The sequence below is a fragment of the Bombyx mandarina genome, chromosome 03, assembly GCF_030267445.1.
Source record: "Bombyx mandarina strain Sakado chromosome 03, ASM3026744v2".
Classification (NCBI taxonomy): Eukaryota; Metazoa; Arthropoda; class Insecta; order Lepidoptera; family Bombycidae; genus Bombyx; species Bombyx mandarina.
In genome coordinates, this window is record NC_143210.1 from 12,116,783 (window position 1) to 12,138,838 (window position 22,056).

Sequence of the window (22,056 nt, forward strand, 5' to 3'; positions counted from 1 at the left end):
GGCTCGAAGATAGTGAAGATAACCCAGCCACGATTAGATTAAATTTCTGGCCCGTTTTTTTTTACTAATATGTAATTTTAAGTTGTGTAAAAAAAATGTCTACAATAATAACCTTTAAATACTTATGACATTTACTGGCGGTAGAACCTCTTATGAGTCCGCACGGGTAGGTACCACCGCCCTGCCTATATCTGCCGTGAAGCAGTAACGCGTTTCAGTTTGAAGGGTGGGGCAGCCGTTGTAACTATGCTTGAGACCTTGAAACTTGTATCTCAAGGTGGGTGGGTGGCGCATTTACGTTGTAGATGTCTATGGGCTCCAGTAACCACTTAACACCAGGTAGGCTGTGAGCTAACCACCCAACCAAGCAATAAAAAAAAAGAGTAAGAACGGTCACACGATCAAACATAAAAATTGCTTTTTATTCATTACTACGCTTGTCCCGCCGTTAGGTTATGTAAAATATAAAAGAATAAAAATGCGATTTTAGTAGAAACGATTGGATAAAAATGTGGTCTATAATGTCTCCGTTCGCAGTTACCCGCTGCCGTATGTTAAAAATATACTAGTTTTTAAGTATAATCAAATGAATATGTTGATATAAAAGATAACAAGTCATAACAGTTCATTCAGTACATTTTTTCGCTCTGTGTTTATCACCAAATCTTTTTTTTTTGTGGTACCTATTTGCTTTCTTTATTGTCATTAGAAAAAGGTAACACAAGAAATAATAAATGATCTTATGGAGCGTGTGGCCCAACAAATTCCGAGCCGTAATTGTAATTCAAAATCAAAGTTTAGTCAAAAAAAATTTACATAATTATGTAAATGCACAATATTCGTATTTTGGTTTGAATATCATGTCAGACTCGGTAAAGTACATGATAAGATGGGTTATCAGCTTTACCGATACCAATAGGGTGAGTACTGATAAAATCACACTGCAGTTTTTCTTGAAAATTATGTATCAGAAAGTGTCATTGTTTCATTTAGGGCGAAAAATAACATATACCCTCATAAATGTGAAATGAAAACAAAGCCCTTTTCTGTGTCACAATACAATTGAGACTTGTGCCTCAAGGGAGGTGACGGCATCACTTTGTGATGTCTGGGGCCTCCGGTAACCACTTAACACCGGTCGGACGTTGTGTGGGTCCTTCCGTCTAATATTAGTTTACTAATACTCACATGCTATCGAAATATTGAGTTTTAGATTTTTTTTTTAATTAGTAAGTAGTAGTGAGAAAAATCAAGATGGAGGCTTAAGTACAGCAGTGAACGTCCATGGGTTATTGACGAGGAAACTCGTTAGCCTTATAAAATAAATAATTTAAATTTAGAAGAAAATTTTGAAAAATACACATTCGCTTAATATTTATGAGTGCTTCGTCTCTTTCGCTTTGATACAGAACCTCATTTGTGAATAACATTGGCGGCACCATAGATCATATTGCGTTATCTATGTAGCAAGAAGTGTGAACAAACCAATAGTTTCCGCATTCTTGAACTGACTTCAATATTTGTTTCTTTTTTATCGGTTTTCTAGAAAAAAATATCGGTCAACACGTAGATTGTTGCGAAATTGACGATTTCATTTAAATAATTCATAGCTAGTCTGAACATATGGTTTTGTCAATGATCAAAATTCTTGTATTTTTTTTCTTACGTTTCTTATGTAGACCTCCCTCTCTAACCCATTATTTTCATAACGCGGCCTGAATGCAAATCAAAGCTGTGCCACAGACCTAGTTTGGTCCACATAAATAACTGGCTTCGTTCGGGTTAATGGTAATTTGGTTTGTTGTTATTTCGTACGCAACACACGAGTTACATTTGCAATTGGACAGATCGAGTTTAGGAACGAATTTCAACGGATCGATCGCTTTGGAAGCAATAAATGTTGTCAGTGGTGCACTTCGAAATATTTATTTTGAGGGTGTGAAGACTTTTATTGCCAACACTGGTAAGACATACTTTAACCTCGCTGCGAGCGTAATTATCATTTTTCCCCAGTCGTCCAAATTCCTATCCGTATCCGTATATTACCTACCGTTTTTTTTCCTATAGTCCTGGCTGGTAGTCCGGATGCCTTTGCTTCATATGCCAGCATAATAAAATGGGTGGATGAGCATGGGCTCAGGCAAGAGGCGTGAGCTTTCTAGTTTGTTGCCACTCTAGCTAATCTCCATAAGGTACTACTGGTAAGCTTGTAAGTTCGTACGAATTTTCTCGCCGATCATTGACCCCTGTTTTTTAAGAATACTACCAATCAATCGATAAATATTGGTTTTGAACCACAATTTCACAGTAAGCGTATTTGTGGTTTTATAGATCATAAAATAATAGAACTAAATTTGTATTTTCTAAAATCGTGGATATATTTGGTTTCATTGTCTCTATTCAGTTCGTCGACCCTGGCGTCAATTGCTCGGAATTAAGCTTAAGTGGCCTGTGAAATAGAAATAAGTGATCTCCTTCGAGACTAAACGTTCTTTTGAAGCCAGAAAAACGACATTACTTTCAATAATGGGAAACAATATAATACTTGTATTATTAAAACAGTTAAACCATTTTGTTTTCTGCTCCGGCTAACACTAATACGTACAGCATGATTCCGAAATACAACGCCAAAAATACAAATTACTGTAGCGTTACGCGCCCTGACCGCAGTAACTATGGGGTGTGAGTTGACTGTTTCGTTAAAAGAACACTAACACCATAGGGTTGAAACGCTATGTCGGTTGACCTGTTTCGGAAACTTCAAACAAACAAAAATACAACAAAGTTTCTAAACCTCTGAAGTCGTCGTGGCCTAACGGATAAGACGTTCGATGCATTCGTGTTGAGCGATGCACCGGTGTTCGAATCTCAGGCGGGTACCAATTTTTCTAATGAAATATGTACTCAACAAATGTTCACGATTGACTTCCACGGTGAAGGAATAACATCGTGTAATAAAAATGAAACCTGGTAATTACTGGTGGTAGGACCTCTTGTGAGTCCGCGCGGGTAGGTGGGTATCACCGCCCTGCCTATTTCTGCCGTGAAGCAGTAATGCGTTTCGGTTTGAAGGGTGGGGCAGCCGTTGTAACTATATTGAGACCTTAGAACTTATATCTCAAGGTGTGTGGCGCGTTTACGTTGTAGATGTCTATGGGTTCCAGTAACTACTTAACACCAGGTGGGCTGTGAGCTCGTCCACACATCTAGGCAATAAAAAAAACCGAAACGCATTATTGCTTCACGGCAGAAATAAGCGAGGTGGTGGTACCTACCCGTGCGGACTCACAAGAGGTCCTGCCACCAGTAAAGTAACGTAAAATATGAATGAAAAAATGTGATTTTAGTAGAAACGATTGGGTAAAAATGTGGTCTATGATATCTCCGGTCGCCGTTACCCGCTGCCGTATATTAAAAATCCTCCTCAGAAGACCCCCCACCAACAGTGAAAGAACGACGTACTCACTCATTTAATACTGTTCCAAAAAGTTCGACCTAAAATTAGGTACATCAAACGTATGATGAACATCATCATAAAAAGAAATCATCTAATTACAACATTTTCTGTTGACCGCATGTTGTTAATGGGAAACCCTAAAAAAAACTAATATCCGATTTATATTAGTACAATAACAGTATTTAATAATTGTAATTAGCAATGAACATACATTGATAAGGTCGCAAGGTTCCCTAGGTTTTCATTAGCTTATGGATATATTCCAATGCAATAAAACTTCGGCCCTATGAAGATACAAATGTAGCATTAAAATACAAAACATTCTTTAAAATTATCCACGCGGTCTTTAAAACAAAATACAGGGTGCTTAAAAACATACCCAACCCATTTATAAATCTTGCATAATCGTGACGACGACAATTATCAGCACGTTGCGAAGTGGTAAACTTGGACACATGACTAATTTCGTTATCACCTTATTACTGGCACTGGCATGAGACTGTTTAATAAATGCTTGCAAGTTTTATTTTTTACGTATTTTGTATATCTGTAATGTAAAGTTTCATTCCTTTTTAAACCTATTTCCTCCTTCAAGATGACATGATTTTTAAATTCATATTACATACCAAATGGTAAACAATTGTTTTTTGAAAATTTTCGGAAACAGGCAATAAATAACCTCCAAAACAGTACCATTTAGTGATGAATTACAATTACATTGGATTTCCTTAAAAATATTGTATTCGTCACAAATATTCAAATGAATAATGTTTAAAAACAGTGACCTTGTGTCTTAACGAAACCCATATTTTGTCAGGCAGACATTGAGGCTTTTGTATTGATTTAATAAAAATTATTTCTTAGACAGTTCAAATCTAAACGCAGATGTTTCTAGCATTAATTTTTACCGAACGGACGGAATGGCCAAATTTAAATGCAAGATATGATATTATTTTATTTGCACTACTTAAATATCAACTATAGTACTTAAATTTAGCTTTGTGTATGATCATTAGAGTAGGCTCAACTTAGGCGAACGTACGTATACGTATTACACACACACACACACTAATATTTATACTAATGGCTGCCAATGCTGCCATTACTCTCCTTACAACTCGGTATTGTCAACAGGTTGTTGTAGACGCCTTAAATGTACAAGGCATCTGTTTTCAATGGCAAAGGTCACTTGGTACCGATGTTAAAAAATACACGTACAGTTTCTAATTACGAAAAAAAGGATTATTTCTAAATACAATTTTGTAATTTGGTTGCTTAAAACTGTAAACGGTTAGGTAATTGTTTTTGTGATAGGACAGTTTTCTTGAAGTTTCTTGAATTTTGTTTGTATCTCATTGCAGTTTTAGTTTGAGCCACCTCATTGAAATTTTATTTTAAGTGTTCATTTTAATGCTTAATCATCACTAGTTGGTAACGGCAGTGACTACAGGGGAATTATAAGACAAAAATACAGCTTAGAACCTTTTTTTTTTTGGTCAGGAGGAAATCGCGGGACTTCCGCCCTCCACTGGGGACGGCGGGCGGAGCATGTCGGAGTCGAACCGACTAAAACCTCCTGTCGCTCAACAACCAACGTCCAAACCTCACATGAGACAGAACTCATGAAAAGGCAAAGAGGGGAAAGTGAAGTGTTTAGTGCGGAGCACATCTCTCCCATCACCCTCCCCCTCGGGACGCCGAACTGGCGGTCGTCGGCGCCACGACCACCAGCCCTCTCGGTCGGCAGGCTATCCGGAACCCGCCTAGATGGCGCCGGTTAGAGTGAGCTATCCTACGGAATACCCCGCTGGCTCAGAACCAGCGTGGGTCGAGGATAGCCGGCCTTCCATCACCCGGATGAGCTTAGAACCTTACTAGAGTGTTAGTATAATATCTTACCTGATGCTCCAGTCACCGCGATGTTTTTCTAACACATCGTCATCATCCGTCTATTGTTGTAGCATTAGCATGACCTTATTAACTTCATTAAGGCACGTTGTGATTTCACACAACTTAATACTACCAACCTGCCTATTTGGGTCGCGAAGTAATTTTAGTTCCCATTTCTTTGTTATAACCTTCCTATGCCATTTCAGATCTAAAACATGACGCCGGTATTAACATTTTAAAGTCTATAGGGTTCTATACCCCAGTTGGGCCTACTCATCGCTGCTTAGCAATTCATCAATTCTATTTGAACACATATCGTATAATATAGTGAATAACTGCATATTGCTAAGAGTACTCTTTATTTTAAAATTTCCGATCCGTCGAATATTTTATGTTTATTGAAGACTGTCATTGTGTCGTTTATCTGGTGGTCTATAACCGGGGAAAACAGTAAAAAGAATGGATATAAGTAATAGAGACACATTCTGTCGATTGTCGAGCATTTAATATATTGTTATTTTCTTGTTGTTACAGGTAAGAAATACAATCTCCTCCGATGACATTGTTCATCCTTTGCGAATCCCAAATATATTGGGTTTGGCCGAAAGTTGTCGGACCGGTTGGTAGAACGGGTTGTCTGCAGTGACGTCACATCCTCTGCTCATATCGGCGTTATCAGCGAGCCCGGTATTCGTTGTGGCAGAATGAGTATTAGTGTATTATTTTTTAAGTTTATTGTTTTTTGGTTATTTGTTTTCCTGATATCCCGGTATGAAGAATAAAATAACCTTTAAGCTAACACAAACAAGATTCCAAAGGGGATTGCCCACTCTCCATAGTGTGCTAGGCCCAAGGTGGACATTAAATATTACTATAAAAATGGACTGATTCAAATTCTTAAATGTATTAGATATCTAAAAAATATATTGAAATTGACGCCACTATTATAAAAAATATAATAAAAATAAAAAACTCGTTTTGAGGTTAATTTTCTATATAAATACCTCAAGAACTTTTCTTTTTTTAATGTTTAAGATGTTTCTAATGTATTTTTATCCAATTGTAGTTATTAGGGTATAAAAAACACACATACTTCTTTAAATATCTATATTATTCTATATTTTCTTCATCTTCATACACAATTAGTAAATCATCTAAAAATAGCACAGGAGAGCATATACACGGTTTTAAATCTCGGTCAGGTTAAAACCACAATTCACACAATGGTTTTCAGCGGTAGTATGAAACGTTATTGATAAAAGCAAAATAAATCGAAGAAAAATCAAAACACATCCATTTTGAACGCAAGCACAAGCAGCAAGCGAAGTGTCAGTCAGTCAGATTAAAATCAGTGTTGTCAGTATAAAGAAAAATAATTACATGAAATTCATATATCGATCATTTTTTTAAATAACCGATATTGGATTTATTTCTTAATCTTTTTTTTACGAGTACACATTATATTTTATTTTTTATGTTTTTGTTTTAGTTGTACATATTTAAATAACAATACAAGTTAAGTTTTTTTTTATTGCTTAGATGGGTGGACGATCTCACAGCCACTCTGGTGTTAAGTGGTTACTGGAGCCCACAAACATCCACAACGTAAATGCGCCACCCACCTTGAGATATAAGTTCTAAGGTCTCAAGTATAGTAACAAGTTAAAGTCCAATGGGTATGTCTTTGATGTTATTTTATGTGCTTAAAATCGATTAAAATCGATTGATTAATGATAATATTTAAAATGATTTATTTATATGTATTTTTATATACTTAAAATGTTTACTTAATACGTAAAAGGTTTTGAAGTTGGCAATATTTTTCCCGCAAAAATAAAATTCTTGTTTTTTTCAATAGAGTTACTTTTTTTAAACTACTTATTGTAAACTGTAGTGGCGCTTATTTGGAAGAAAGTAAATGCATATTTATTTATGACAAAATTAATGCACTAAGTATTTTTTCTCTAATCTATTGTCCGCTTTGGGCCTGAAATGGACCGTCCCCTTTGGGTCTTAACATATGTACCGGTTTTCGCATTAATATGTGTATGGAAGCCAGAAGCTAATTAATAGAATTTTATTAAAACAAGGTAGATAAGGACTCTATTCTGTAATAAAACATCTGAAATTAGCTGACAGTGTCAAACTAAACACTCAAAACTGCACGAAATTACAATCGGAACGTACGATGTGTAATTACTTCAATTATTCTGTGCCACAAACGACTGGCACGAATGCGGTTTTATTCTTGGAACCAGTAGAAATTCATAGAGCGACATCTGCTAAGGTGCGGAATGAAAAACGTTTTGATGACTCGAGATAATAAAGATAAGTCAGTCGAAGGAAGGAAGGAAGTCGTCACTGAGAAACTCTAATGAGGCAGTAATTGACGTGTACGTAGGCTTACATTTATATTTATGTAAGCCTTAATTTTTAATGGGATTATGCAAATGGTATACGAATTATTAACTGCACCGGCTCAATTATCATAGAATGTTTTTGCGTTCATATTCGTAACCCTTCCGTTATTGTTGTCTTGTTGTCTATAGATAAAGGTGGTTGTTTTGTTTTCATATCTATTGCCAGTTTATGAGAAAAAAATGGAATAATACTAGAATATTAATGTTCTATTGAACGACTACTTGGAGGTTATTCCTCCTTGTCCTCCTCCTCTTAGTAATATCATCTACAGCGACCAAACCCCTTTGACTAGTCCGCAAAGCAAAATAAAAGAATCATCTTATTTCACTGAATGCCAATTTGGTTTTTTCCTGGTGTTTGCTTTGCATGCAACTAATACAGCTTTAATACACATGAACAGCCAACACTGGCTATAGTCTATTTAATATTTACATACACGCGTTCCTGATCAAGCTATGAATAAGATAATAACATCCTGCCCACTACACTCAAGAACTATTTGAATGTTTAATGAATAGTTGATGTTTGCATTAAAAGAGAGGAATAATGCTAATGCTTCTGTACTTATTTTATGTACACGCGCCACAAGTTGCATGTATGGTTTAACGCAGCTAAATACACATCAATTCAATTGGATAAATAGATATATGTTGGAGAAACGAAATAAAAGAGATTTGAAGAATGATACGGTAACAAAATATAAATCTAAATTTCTTTTATATTTGGCGTGCTTACTTTCATTTTCGCCATAAAAGATACAAATGTTGGGTGGTTATATACGTATTTATTGGCATCGTTCAATTTATTTCTGTGTTAACTGCTTCAATTTCAAGAATACGAAAATCGTTGTTCCTATAATCTTGAAGTTCCGAACCCAACCCTCGTGACAGGTATTTATTACCCACCATATTATTTATTACCCACCATACTTTAAATCAGGAACGAAACCGTCCTTCAGCGCGTTCATATGTCCCGGAAAATGTTGCCTATTTATCAAAAAACGCAAGATAGAATATCTCGGCCACGTGTTCAGGAACGATAGATACATGCTGCTGCAGTTGATAATGATGGGCAAAGTGGACGGAAAGAGACGTGCTGGGCGAAGAAAGAAGTCATGGCTCCGGAATATCTGGGAGTGGACCGGTATTGCCTCCGTCGAACAGCTGTTCCGGCTGGTTGCTGATAGAAATGAATATAGGAAGCTAACGGCCAACCTTCAGGATTGAAGAGGCACTGGAAGAAGAAAGAAGAAGAATACTTTAAATATCAACCCGTTTCGATGTCTATGCCAATAAATATCAAACATTCTCGATTTTTATATTATTTAATGTGTACATCTTTCGAATGGTGCTATTAAAATGTCGTAAAGTTTGCACTCCACCAACCACACCTGTCTTTTTTATCTAAAATCCCTTTGGTTTTAACTGTTTTATTATGTGGTTATGTATTCGATAAGACTGGAATATTATTCACAAATTGGTTTTTATATTTATAGTCAGTTTATGGGTATTTAATTGTGATTTTAATAATTTTAATTTTATTCGTATGGACACCAGTGAGCCGAAAATCCCATATCCATTTTAAATGCTTCAATCAAGTTAATCTGTGAAAAGCATTCTCACCTTAATCACATTATCGGCATAGAAAATAGGATTCCATTTCTAATTAATTATCTCTTAAAAGACGGCTAAGGAATCAAGTCTTACTAGTTACTACTACAACCCAAAATATTTCTGCCGTGATATAATCAGGCATGAAAGATTTGCAATAAAATTGACCGCGAGCTCTTGTGCCCATCTACACCATTAAATCCTGCAGTCATAACCACGGACATTTGCAACTCTGGAAAAACAAGAAAAATATTATTTCAACAGATGTAAACTAATATTTTTATAGTTCACAAAACCTATTTTAATAATTCTGTAGCCGTCTTTGTTTATGTAATCTTGACATAGATTGTCTACGTATACAAAATATCGTATAATGGTAATGCGACTTCCTTTCTCCGAGATCATCTGTACAGTTGTGCGGAGCCGGTTACGTGAGGTCGTGGCCACGAAAGCTGCCCTTTCTAATTCTTGCCCAACATCAAAACCAGCCCGATTTATAAATTATTTATCGATGTTAGAATTGCCTCTTGCGGTGTTTTATGTTGCTCAATTCGGCATAACCAAGCCAAGTAGACTGACGGTAGAGATACGTATTATGAATTATTATTTATTTGTATTTCGTTCAATGTATTTTAGCCAAAAAAAACTAAAATATTATCAAATTTTATTCTAAAAATTTATGCTGCTATCTAAATAGTTGAAATCAAAGGCATTGTCGTAACGGGAATTTGGGTAAGACACAAAGCCTCGATTTAGCTAGACCAGACCCACCGTAGAAATTTCGAGACCTTGAACCTTTACAAAACAATCGGATAAGACCACGTTTAGTTACAAATTCAAAACTCGAAAACGATAGTGAAATCCTTGACCAGATTTTTCAAAGTAAATGTTTCGACACGAATTCCGGGCTTACGTTTTCCATAAGTGGCTATCAGCAAGGATGCCCCGGATCACCATTGAATCCTTGTTGGGGATTGATAAGGTGTTTAGTTAACTTTATTTACGGCTTTGCGCTGATTCAAGGCCGTGATGTCATTATCGTCACTAACGTCTGACTTATAATAAATTGTGAGATCATCATAATAAAGTAGAGGGAAAATATCATGTGCAAACAAATGTGTAATATCCTACAAATATAATGAAGGTTTTGGTGACTACTGAACACATGCCTCTATCAATTTTGGAAGTGCAAAATGAAAGTCTATCATTAAATGTATTAAGAATAAAAAATTATAAAGTTTTTCTTAGACCATGTCCTGTTGAGAGACATTCTTTAGCTTCTTCAAATACCAAACAATTATAGTTCTCATTAAAACGTACTGAAGGCTATTTAATGAGTCACTTAATAAGTCGAAATAAACCTATTAAGTACAGCTGCATTGTGCTTAACGTTTTTAAAGATTTAAGTAAAATGATAAAAAATAAACGTTCGCATCGAACCCGAACAGAATTTAAACATACCATTTAATTCCGTACGAAAAGTCAAAATTTGAGAATCATAATTGCTTACATAAAAAAGTATTGATTATATACGGATTATGGTACGGGGCAGCCTTTGTAACTATACTGAGACCTTAGAACTTATATCTCAAGGTGGGTGGCGCATTTACGTTGTAGATGTCTATGGGCTCCAGTAACCACTTCACACCAGGTGGGCTGTGAGCTCGTCCAATCTAAGCAATAAAAAAAAAAAGATAAATGTCGCGTATTAACCGAAATGTCGTTAAAACACACACGTAGAAATAAATAATATCATTTCACTCCTCGATATACAGTGAACAACCCATATACGTAGATATGTTTTAAACACGCTCTCACATCATTCATTGGTAACGAGAAGCAATAAAAAAAAAATATTCTCAATTGAGGACATAGGTAAAGACCATTTTGTACGTAGTGGAGCGTAATGTGCTTTGTAAACAGTTGACAAATAGATATGAAACTATCAAAGCGCCGTTGTTGCATTGTGTGTTAGGTAATACGGGATTGAGTCCGATTGTGCGATGCTCCACGTCCTTACAATGTGAGAATTGAAACTGATTCATTCGTATTCTAATAACCAAAATAAGCTGCACGAAGAAATAAGAGTATATTGTTATATTGTACAGGTTAACAGAACACGGTAGATACGTTCCTACAAAATATGAGACTAGTAGCCCATATAAAAAGGAGAGTATTTTTTTTAATTGAAACATCTCAACTATGCCTGTATGTATTTTTGTTTACCGATAACGCATAAAATATAAACAGCAATATTTCGGTTATTCCTATATAATATGTATTACCATTTATAATGACGTATTTTTCCAATTATTTTTTTTTGCTTGTATGAGTGGACGAGCTCACAGCCCACCTGGTGTTAAGTGGTTACTGGAGCCCATAGACATCCACAACGTAAATGCGCCACCCACCTATGAGATATAAGTTCTAAGGTCTCAAGTATAGTTACAACGGCTGCCCCACCCTTCAAACCAAAACGCATTACTGCTTCACGGCAGAAATCGGCGCGCACTCACAAGAGGTAAAAAATCTAAACAAAAATCCCGTTATCGTGTTATAAGAGGGTTTTGGGGAAATTTTCCTTTCGTTTTAGAGTGGAACCGTGTTGTAAAATACCCTCTTATAGGAGGGTTATCTGTATTAACACACCTATATTGCTTGTTTTATACATGCTATATTGTTATATTGGGTAATATAATAACATACAGTGTTAAAAAGGACTGCAAATTCTTTAATTAAAACAATCCCTTCCAGCAGAATGGGATTATATTGGCTTCATTTTCACTGGCAACCGATGTTGTTGCTGTTTCAAAAATTAGTAAATACACAATTACCCTTGATGCTAGTTTTTTTCCCCTACCTATGCTGATAGCCTTGAAATGCTATTTCAGCTTCTCCTTGACGTGTAGGTGAGCTCACGGGTCTCAAACCGGGTGTGTTGCTAACACTGGCCCTAGCAAGAGCAGTGCTTCGCAGAATCTACCACCGGATCTGAAACGTGACCCACTAAGAAGATCCGGCGAGAAACTCAGCGGGCTGTGTCTATGGATCAAATACTAGTATTATGTTACTCAAGACGTCAGCATAATAATATTTAGTGAGAATGCATGTCTTAATGGCTGGCTTTGTAGTGAGAGTAAAATTGTTCATTAATACGTTGAATCACGCGGAAGTGCTTGCGGATAACAGAACTGTAATGTATTTCGGGAAATTTCACTTTGACGATGTACACATCATGCACGAACGTGCACGCTATTTGAATTAACACTGAAACCAATAAATCGACGCTTTTCTTTTCAATTACACTATCTACAAATCGAAGTGGTTTTTTAATAAAATCTATATATATAAAAATGCATTTCTGTTCGTTAGTCTCGCTAAAACTCGAGAACGGCTGGATCGATTTGGCTAATTTTGGTCTTGAATTATTTGTGGAAGTCCAGAGAACGTTTAATTAAAAGGACCCTCAGACACAGCCCACTGAGTTTCTCGCCGGATCTTCTCAGTGGGTCGCGTTTCCGATCCGGTGGTAGATTCTGCGAAGCACGGCTCTTGCTAGGGTTCGTGTTAGCAACGTCGTCAGGTTTGAGCCCCGTGAGCTCACCTACTAGTTAAGGTTACGCTGATATAGCCTCTCAAGGCTATCAGCTAGGTAGGAAAAATAAATAAATTTAAAAGGTAAATAAATATGAAAATGGTCAGAATTAAATAAAAACAACAAAATTGTTTTTCCTTTGATGCATTACGAAGTCTGCCGGGTCCGCTAATAGTTGAAGAAAATCTAAAACCAAGAAAGGCAAGACGAGAGTAATTAGAGAGGCAGAGGTACTTTCACGGCGGCCACACCGCAGCTGTGGTCAAGCGCTGGTTACATTTCACTGACGCGGGTCGCTGCACGTTTAATAGTTAATTTGCATTTCATGAAGAATGGTTTCGTTATTTTTAAATTATTGAATAAATTAACTCCTACTTATGTAACAACTTAAGCGCGAGTTACGGATGACGTAATTCGTCAGCAAATCGCTTCTCCAAATGTAGTGGTCAAGTATAGTACATTGTGCACCAAGGGAAAAAAGTAGGACATTTCCTCCCGCGTGTAAAATTGCCAAGTGGCAAACACGGGGTTGAGATGTCCTACTTTTTTCCCGCGGTGCACATACTATTTTTTCCCTACCAGGCCGAATTTAAATAAACGACTACTAATTGAATAAGAACTATCTGATGAACTCATCTTTGTTTAATACATCACTATTAAATTTTATTGCCTTTTGTTTATTTCACTTTTACACTAAACACAATATTGCAAATTACCCGAGCACAACAATGGCGAGAGAATTTTAGGTGCGTAAGAGCAGACGTAGACACTAACGCATGCGCTCTTGTCAGTACCCAGGGAGGAAAAGTTACACTTTCTTCCCGGTACAGCGGGAGGAAAAGTTACACTTTCTTCCTTGTACAGCGGGAGGAAAACCGAACTTTCGGCGTAGGTAGGAGAAAAAATTATTAATTTAGCATTAATTAATTATAAATATTTAGGATAACATACTACAAGATCATTACTATCAAAATATTCAATACTGTGACACAGTTAATCAAAAAGATTTTTCCTTAAAACTCCCCTCGTCTCGACTGCTTGATTTCACGCGAATTCGTAATGTGTGCATTTTGTTACTTCCATTCGTTAGCCTCAAGTGAGACACGCAGTCGGAACGCGGTAACGAACCGCGTCAATTGACAAATTGCTGGCTCTCTGGACACGTATGCTGTTAACATGACCGTGACGGATTATCGGATTATTTATTATTTTTTTCCTGCGCTCGTCCGCGAATAAAACGCGTTTTCATCTACCAGTTACACGTATAGATGTTAGTATGTGTCGCTTTCGTTTTCACGAAACTGAAAGTTTCTTGTATGTATTCGGCCGGTGTCGTTGACTCTGATGTTTGTTTGTGACGATCGGATGGTTTTGTATCGCACTCGACTGGGCTTCTTTTTTTTTATTTTTATTGTCTAGATGTGTGGACGAACTCACAGCCCAGCTGGTGTTAAGTGGTCTACAACGTAAATGCGCCACACACCTTGAGATATAAGTTCTAAGGTCTCAGTATAGTTACAACGGCTGCCCCACCCTTCAAACCGAAACGCATTACTGCTTCACGGCAGAAATAGGCGGGGCGGTGGTACCTACACCCGCGCGGACTCACAAGAGGTCCTACCACCAGTAATTACGCAAATTATAATTTTGCGGGTTTGATTTTTATTACACGATGTTATTCCTTCACCGTGGAAGTCAATCGTGAACAATTGTTAAGTACGTATTTCATTCGAAAAATTGGTACCCGCCTGCGGGATTCGAACACCGGTGCATCGCTATATATGAATGCACCGGGCGTCTTATCCTTTAGGCCACGACGACTTCTTATCCTGTCGTGTTCAATTGCAATTGTAGAATGCTAGTTACGCTTTACATTTCGTTTGGAACCCTTGAATCCTAACTTCGCATGCATTCGTCTCGCTTCGTTGGTGTCTATTATGTTTTGATTCTGCGTTTTTACGGTTTTTCCATACTGTGCGTGTACATCACGTGATTTTAGCTGACAAATCTGAGCATCTTATTAGCATTTAGACAGTTAATTTTAGGTCGTATTTAAATAAACCGGTTTCGTATGTGTGTGCGTTTTACGAAAACAGGTGCTTAATTAATAATAGTAATTCTGCAAAATTTACACAAATATGCGATCGATTAACAAATTTTTTAGCGAGGAATTTTGATTATAAAATTATGTTGTGTTTCGTTTTCTACGATTAAATGAGTTTAACGATCGATCTTGATTTTTAGATCGATTTTTATTTTTATTTTATAACTAGCGACCCGCCCTCGCTTCGCTTCGGAAACTGTAATTTATTATTGATTTCTCCACTATTTAATGGATGTTATTATACATATAAACATTCCTCTTCAATCGCTCTATCCATTAAAAAAAAACCGCATCAAAATCCGTTGCGCAGTTTTAAAGATTTAAGCATACATAGGGACAGAGAAAGCGACTTTGTTTTATACTATGTAGTGATTAACTAAAATTAAACAATCCTTTTTTTCTGTTACTTGCTACAAATTACGAAGTATATTTTACAGATAATTTATAATTATAATCTTAAGTAATGTTTGGCGTAGTGGTAGCTCATGCTTGTGTAAAACGCAGTGCAGATTCGATTATCAAAATAATCGACGCAGAAATTTTATTCCACATTATGCCTCCATGGTGAGTTTCATGGTGTTTGTACGTATACCGTGGATACCTCAATGTCACGCATCATCGCTTCATCTGGTTTCTATTCCACTTAACTTGTTCCGCTAATGACACCATGATTTTTTTAATTTATGCGCAACTTAACTCTAGCTGTCTGTCAATAGTTGGCTGCAGCAATAAGTGCGAATCGATTTTGACAGATCTAAAATATTGTGAACAAAGTTTAGACTAGGTAATTTGGCTTAGAAAAATCTTCAGGACTGCTCGATTATGCTACTACGTCGTCGGCTCGGCCGAATTGTACATCATGCGAAAGCTATGTTGTAGATCAGCCTTTCCCAAAGTCGGCGATAACGCCCCCTTGTCGGCGCTGCAGGCCTTAAGGGGGGGGCGGTAAGAGACCCAAAAAAAATCAAGGGGTTGTGTAAAGGTTTGAGAGGCGATTTGTAATTTCATCTAGGACTCTTAGACACCGACTGAGCTCTCGCTATAGTGGTTTTCAAGCAGGCGAAAAAATGTGGGCGTTATAAAATAATTTATTGTCAAAGTGGGCAGTGGACAAAATAAGTTTGGCATCCCTGCTGTAGATCTTGAGCTATCAGATGGGCGTGTTATTTTTAATGAGCTGTTGGAACCGAACGACCTTCACCGGGAAACGGTATTGAACTCAATTAATGCGATTAAGCCGAGCACTGGTGGTAGGACGTCTTGAGTCCGCACGGGTAGGTACCACCGCTCCGCCTATTTCTGCCGTGAAGCAGCAATGCGTTTCGGCTCGAAAGGCGGGGCAGTCGTTGTAACTATACTTGAGGTCTCAGAGCTTATATCTCAAGGTGGGTGGCGCATTTACGTTATAGATGTCTATGGGCTCCGGTAACCACTTAACACCAGGTGGGCTGTGAGCTCGTCCACCCATCAAAGCAATAAAAAAAAAGCGGCCACAATACGACCAAAGACATAGTAGAGTGTTCTCCGGTACGACAACGCTCGGCCTCACGTAGCCAAACGCGTTAAAACCTACTTGGAAACTTTCAAATGCGAAGAGCTACCCCACCTCATTCCCCAGATATTGCGCCGTCCGATTATTATTTGTTCAGTTCGATGACACGTGGGCTGACTGATCAGTAGTTTCACTCATATTAATGGCTTACTTTGTGACAAAAGACAAACCCATAAGGTATCCGAATTCTGCCAGAAAAATAGGAAAAATTGTGGTAACTAATTGGCAATACTTTGAATGATTCTTTTGGAGCTTTTTTCATAATATAGTTGCATTTGGATCAACAAAAAAAAACGAGAAATTGGTTGCGGACCTCAAATAAACCTTTGTAATAATACTGCTATACTAAGAAAATTCAACCTAAATAGAGAAGATTCTTTAAAGCTTTGAAATCTATATATAAAAATGAATTGCTGTTTGTTAGTCTCGCTAAAACTCGAGAACGGCTGAACCGATTTGGCTAATTTTGGTCTTGAATTATTTGTGGAAGCCCAGAGAAAGTTTAAAAGGTAAAAAAATATGAAAATGCTGGGAATTAAATAAAAATAACAATTTTGTTTTTCCTTTGATGTGTCCCCTGTCGGACCGATTCCTTTTGTTTATTTTATACAAAAGTTTAGGTATTTTATTTATCGATTGAGGGACTACGAAGTCTGCCGGGTCAGCTAGTAATTAATAAAAATTTTAATAATATATTTCTTTTACTTACTGAGAATGATGTGGTATCAGATTTATCTATAAAACTATATTGTAATAACTTATATGCTTTAGTCGTGTGGCCTAGACTAGCAGCTGGCGACTCGCAAGCTGGTTCACCCATTTACCCTATAAATAACTATGTTTTGTTGCCATTCTTTTTCGCTAATATAAGATTAATAGTATATATGTAATTTTCTATCCCAGTGGTGTGAAACACGGCATGTTTTTTCATTAAAACAATAATAATATAATAAACAGCACTGGTTCCTAACATTTGTTTTGTATTGTGAAAACAGTCTTAAATCTTCCTGGTCTAATTGGAACTAAGGAAGACCAAAATTGTACATTCGATTCTTGCTTTTGAAACGATGTAACAAAGGACTCGTGGCTCTTTTGGTGCTCAGCTATTAATTAGGCTGATGAACACGGTAATGATATAACAATTCATTATCATTACTTTGCAACAGAAATAAAAGAAGTACAATGATACAAAAGTGGATACCTTGTAGTTTCAGAACACGATCGATCTTCTCCCTTTCCTACTGATTTCGCCCGCGACTTCGCTCTTCTGTCCTGACTAAGCAGCAGTCTCTAGAACAACCGCGATAATTCCAACCCAAAAAAAAGTTTAATACAATATTAAAGATTTTATTGTCACCCTACATTAGTTATTGTACCGTGACATGCAAATGGAAACACACTGTTCTCGTTTCATTTGTGTGCTGTCACTAGGCTTATAGTTTATCGCGTGAATTCGTCCATACTTATAACGTGCTATTTAGATTCAGTATCGTGAAGCATAGGCTAGTTGCGTATGCCTTAGATTTACATACTACCTACGGCCTACGTGTTTGTAAACAAGAAGTCGGTACGTGTTTAGGAGGATTGTTGTTATTTTCTGATCCTCCTGTTTGCGTCGATGATCCTCAATGCTGAGGGTCGTGGCCTTCTTTAATAAAAAATAAAAATAGAAAACTTTTATTTCAAGACATCAAAGTCTCATAGTGTGTATTACAAATAACTTAAGAACTATGTTTAGTATTTAAATAAATCTATCAACTCCGTCCCTGGCAGCCTCATTAAGCAGTATGTAGAACATGCCTGATGCGCTACAATAAGGTGGAAGCCTCAACAACGCCCTGAAGGCATTATTATATTGTATACGCAGGGCATTATCTGTTTTTTGGGTATGAGTAGCGCAAAGACGGCTTAATGATTTTCTCCTGGATTTTCCTGCGCCAGCCCTGCCTATCTTCGGCTGTGTAGATGGCATCGTAGACTGAAGCGTTGAGAGAAGAGCGTATCTGGTCCGATCAGATCACATTAGATTTTTACCTCTCCGCCTTCTTTTCTGTTACCAGCAGCTTTTCTGAATTTTCTGATAAATCTTATTTATCATCCCTTTCTACGTTGATGACCTCCGTAAGATATGATCATTACCTTAAAAACACATGCTTTTCTTTAAAATGTCCTTAAAACATTTGCCTATAAACTTAAAGAGTACTTTTGCTATAATATTACTTGTGATAGTACTAGCACAACATCTAATTATTTTATTAATTTGCTCTCTTCATAAGGATCAAGTATTCGCTATTTTTAGACGTCCAATGCCAAATTAGTGAGTAAGAAACTAAACAGTGTACTCGTATCGTGTGATGTGACTATGACAAGTTCCAAACCCTCCGGCAAGTAGGTAGCAATGTTTACTCAAAACATGTCTTGTCGGATCCCCCGGAAACACTCTCTGTGCCTTTAGGTTCCTCAAGCACCGGTCACCGTCCTCGTGTTCGACAAGCGAACTAAACCCTGGACACAGCCTACAGAATTTCTCGCCGGATCTTCTCAGGGGATCGCGATTCCGATCCGGTGGTAGATTCTGCGAAACATTGCTCTTGCTAGGGCTAGTGTTAGCAAATTCTCTCAGGTTGAGCTCTTGACCTCACCTATCCGTTCGGACATAGCTGGAATAGCCTCTTAAGCTACCAGTGTAGGTCGGGAAAAACATAAAAACCTGAATAACGACTGAAGGAATAGCCTTGTTTAATATCAATGGAAATTTTTGTAATTTTCTCTACGTCACGCATCTTAATTCTTTAGTCACGATGCTTGAGTTAGAAAGCTAGCAGAAACGGTATTGCACAATGTGGAAAAAGGCCCTTTGACCTCACATCGTAGTTGTTGAACCAATGACTCATACGAACAGCTTTCGAACGAACCAACACATAAACGAAACAAGAGGAAAGTAAATTGAGAAAATTTGCTCAGGAAATGTTTTGGATAGTTAACGCACTTTAAAAAACTATTCGGGCTTAGTTAATGCACTTATAACACTAAAAACTTAACTAGTAGGTATTCATTCAGATGTTGAGTCAAATTTAGATGATTACCTATTCTCGAACCTTATGCGCTTGATCTATCCCAGCCACACTTCATTATAACTCTCGCTAAATTAGGTGAAAGCTGTGTGAAGATTATTGGAATCATTCGCGCTACGCTTATCGTAAAATTTCAGCAATCTAAAAAAAATACTGATCAAAGTACAAAGTTTCAATCAATACATGGAGGCATAAAACAAACAAACTAAAAAAATAATTTCGTGTTCACACGTACCTACACGGTTTCAATCATAGTCCTTATTTGGTTTTATCTTAGGCTGAGAAATATATTAGAATTGGCAAAGCATACGTCCTTGTTAGGAAAATGAGAGTTGTCGCAACATCGGACACGCTTGAGACTACCATATAACAATAGAACTTATGAATATTCAAAACCATAGGTTTACATTAACACTGAGAAAATACTGGGTACTTTATTTTGATAGTATTTATATGTAGATCTATGTTAAAACTGCGGATCTTACATAGTCTGCCGGGCTATTATTATCAAACGAAATTGGTATGCGACCCAGCTACGATGATCTGCTAATGATAGTATTCGTTCTCTTGCTAGGGACATTAGTACTCTGGCATCCTTGATTTTTCGATTTTGAATTGATAATAGACCAGGATTCCCCACCTGTTATTATTGATGGCTTAGACAGCGGTTGCGTTTAAGACAGCAAGAAGAATGCAAACTATTTCTTTACATTATGAACAAATCAATATCGTGCTAACTTCCTAATTGCAGATTTGCAAATTTATGATTTGAACAGGAAAAAATGCAACAATAACCTAAAATTTTAGTATTAATATTTTGAGCCATGCAATCATCATCGATATAATAATAAGAATATAACTTCTATAATAAGAATTCTATAATAATCTTCTATAATAAAAATATACATAATAATGTTGCAAATTACCAGATACTAAACCATATATTGATAAGTAATTAATCCTCGACATGTCACTGGGAAAGATATCCAGATCTCTGTTAAAGAATCTTAGCATCTCTGACTGAAAACAACACCTAATACGCGAAAATATTATCCAGTCAACTCAGTTTTAAAATATCCAATCCAGTAAAAAACTTATTAAAAAGGGTTTTTGTTAGTTATTTTACTTACGTAAATTGTAAATTGCAGATCAAGCAAATAGAATTTGATAATTTGTCAATCTACCGTAAAATATTCTATCTATTGTATATAATGCTTAAGAATATCTGAGAGGGAAGGTCTAATCAAAGTTTAATAATCGACGCATGAATGTATGATCTTCTAATATTTTTCTGTACTATTTCCAGGCATCGACGATCGATGGAAGACGAAAGGGCGCCTGTCTGTTCTGTCAGGAATACTTCATGGACCTATATCTGTTGGCTGAGCTCAAGACAATCAGTTTGAAGGTAATTTCGTCTTTATCACATGTGTTCAATCAAATTATGAACATTAGAATTATATTGTAATATTGTAATGGTAACACCTAAGTTTTAAGTTGCTAATTTTAAGTTTGGCGCTTGGCAACCCTCTCTTCCGTTTCAGCCTTTTAGCCCCGTGCATGGCAAGTTGTAATTTAAATTAATAAAATAAGAATAAACGCAAATATTCATTATACAAGCCTGTATTTTATTTATACAACATGAATTTCAAACAGCTAAGGCATCAATGGCGCGTTTGCAAAAAAGGAACATAAATAAACTATGTAAATTTATTGTTAAAGTCATGAAGTCAAGGAAATTGTCAGATAGATACTTTAGCATAATAGAGGCAAACTTGACCGTCTGGAATCATGTTTCCGCATAAGCATGTTTGTGTAATAGTATCGTTTGTTAGTCTTTCAGCGAAGAAACCTTAACACACGTAATAATAATGATAGTCGATCATTCACGTAGTGTGAAATTTTCGATAAGAGCTTACTATAGAAATGATCCTATGAAGTAAGGGTCTTAATGATAGTCGCATCTTTAATACACTTTTCAAAGTACCTAATTGTCATAATGGCACCCCATCTAATTAAGGGTCTACACCAGTGATTCTGAACCTTTTTTTTGTTGCGGCACATATTTAACGATTTCAAAATTTGGCGGCACACTTTTGAAATTTGGCGGCACACAAAAGTGCCGCGGCACAGTGGTTGAGAATCACTAGTCTACACTACAAAACATAGTAAACGAAAAGAAAGAAAATTCTAGAATTATCACCACTGATGTACGTTTTAAAACTCAAACGAATAGGTGAATCTATATTATTATATTAATAGGTGAAGCAAAAACTTTGTATCCCTTTTTACGAAAATTGCGCTGACGGAGAAGTATGAAATTTTCCACACTTATAGAGAATATAGAGAAGAA

General features: G+C 36.7%; 2 protein-coding genes and 1 long non-coding RNA gene across 5 annotated transcripts in view; 2 read left to right on the forward strand and 1 right to left on the reverse strand.

Annotated features, from left to right (window-relative positions):
* Positions 1 to 22,056, reverse strand: part of LOC149503315 (uncharacterized) — a 238,845-nt gene that overhangs the window by 116,846 nt on the left and 99,943 nt on the right. The gene's annotated exons all lie outside the window — the stretch shown is intronic.
* Positions 1 to 22,056, forward strand: part of Clic (chloride intracellular channel protein 5) — a 51,149-nt gene that overhangs the window by 19,982 nt on the left and 9,111 nt on the right. For both annotated transcript variants that reach the window (XM_028173422.2, XM_028173423.2), the window contains exon 2: positions 21,010 to 21,111. In XM_028173422.2, the coding sequence (XP_028029223.1) occupies positions 21,010 to 21,111 (102 nt within the window). The remainder of the gene's footprint in view (positions 1 to 21,009; positions 21,112 to 22,056) is intronic.
* LOC149503316 (uncharacterized) lies at positions 3,336 to 7,199 on the forward strand. 2 transcript variants are annotated; one of them, XR_016325272.1, is made up of 2 exons: positions 3,336 to 5,338; positions 5,882 to 7,199. It is a non-coding gene; the product is annotated as an uncharacterized LOC149503316 (long non-coding RNA). The 2 variants fall into 2 exon arrangements; XR_016325273.1 differs by lacking the exon at positions 3,336 to 5,338 and adding an exon at positions 5,351 to 5,698.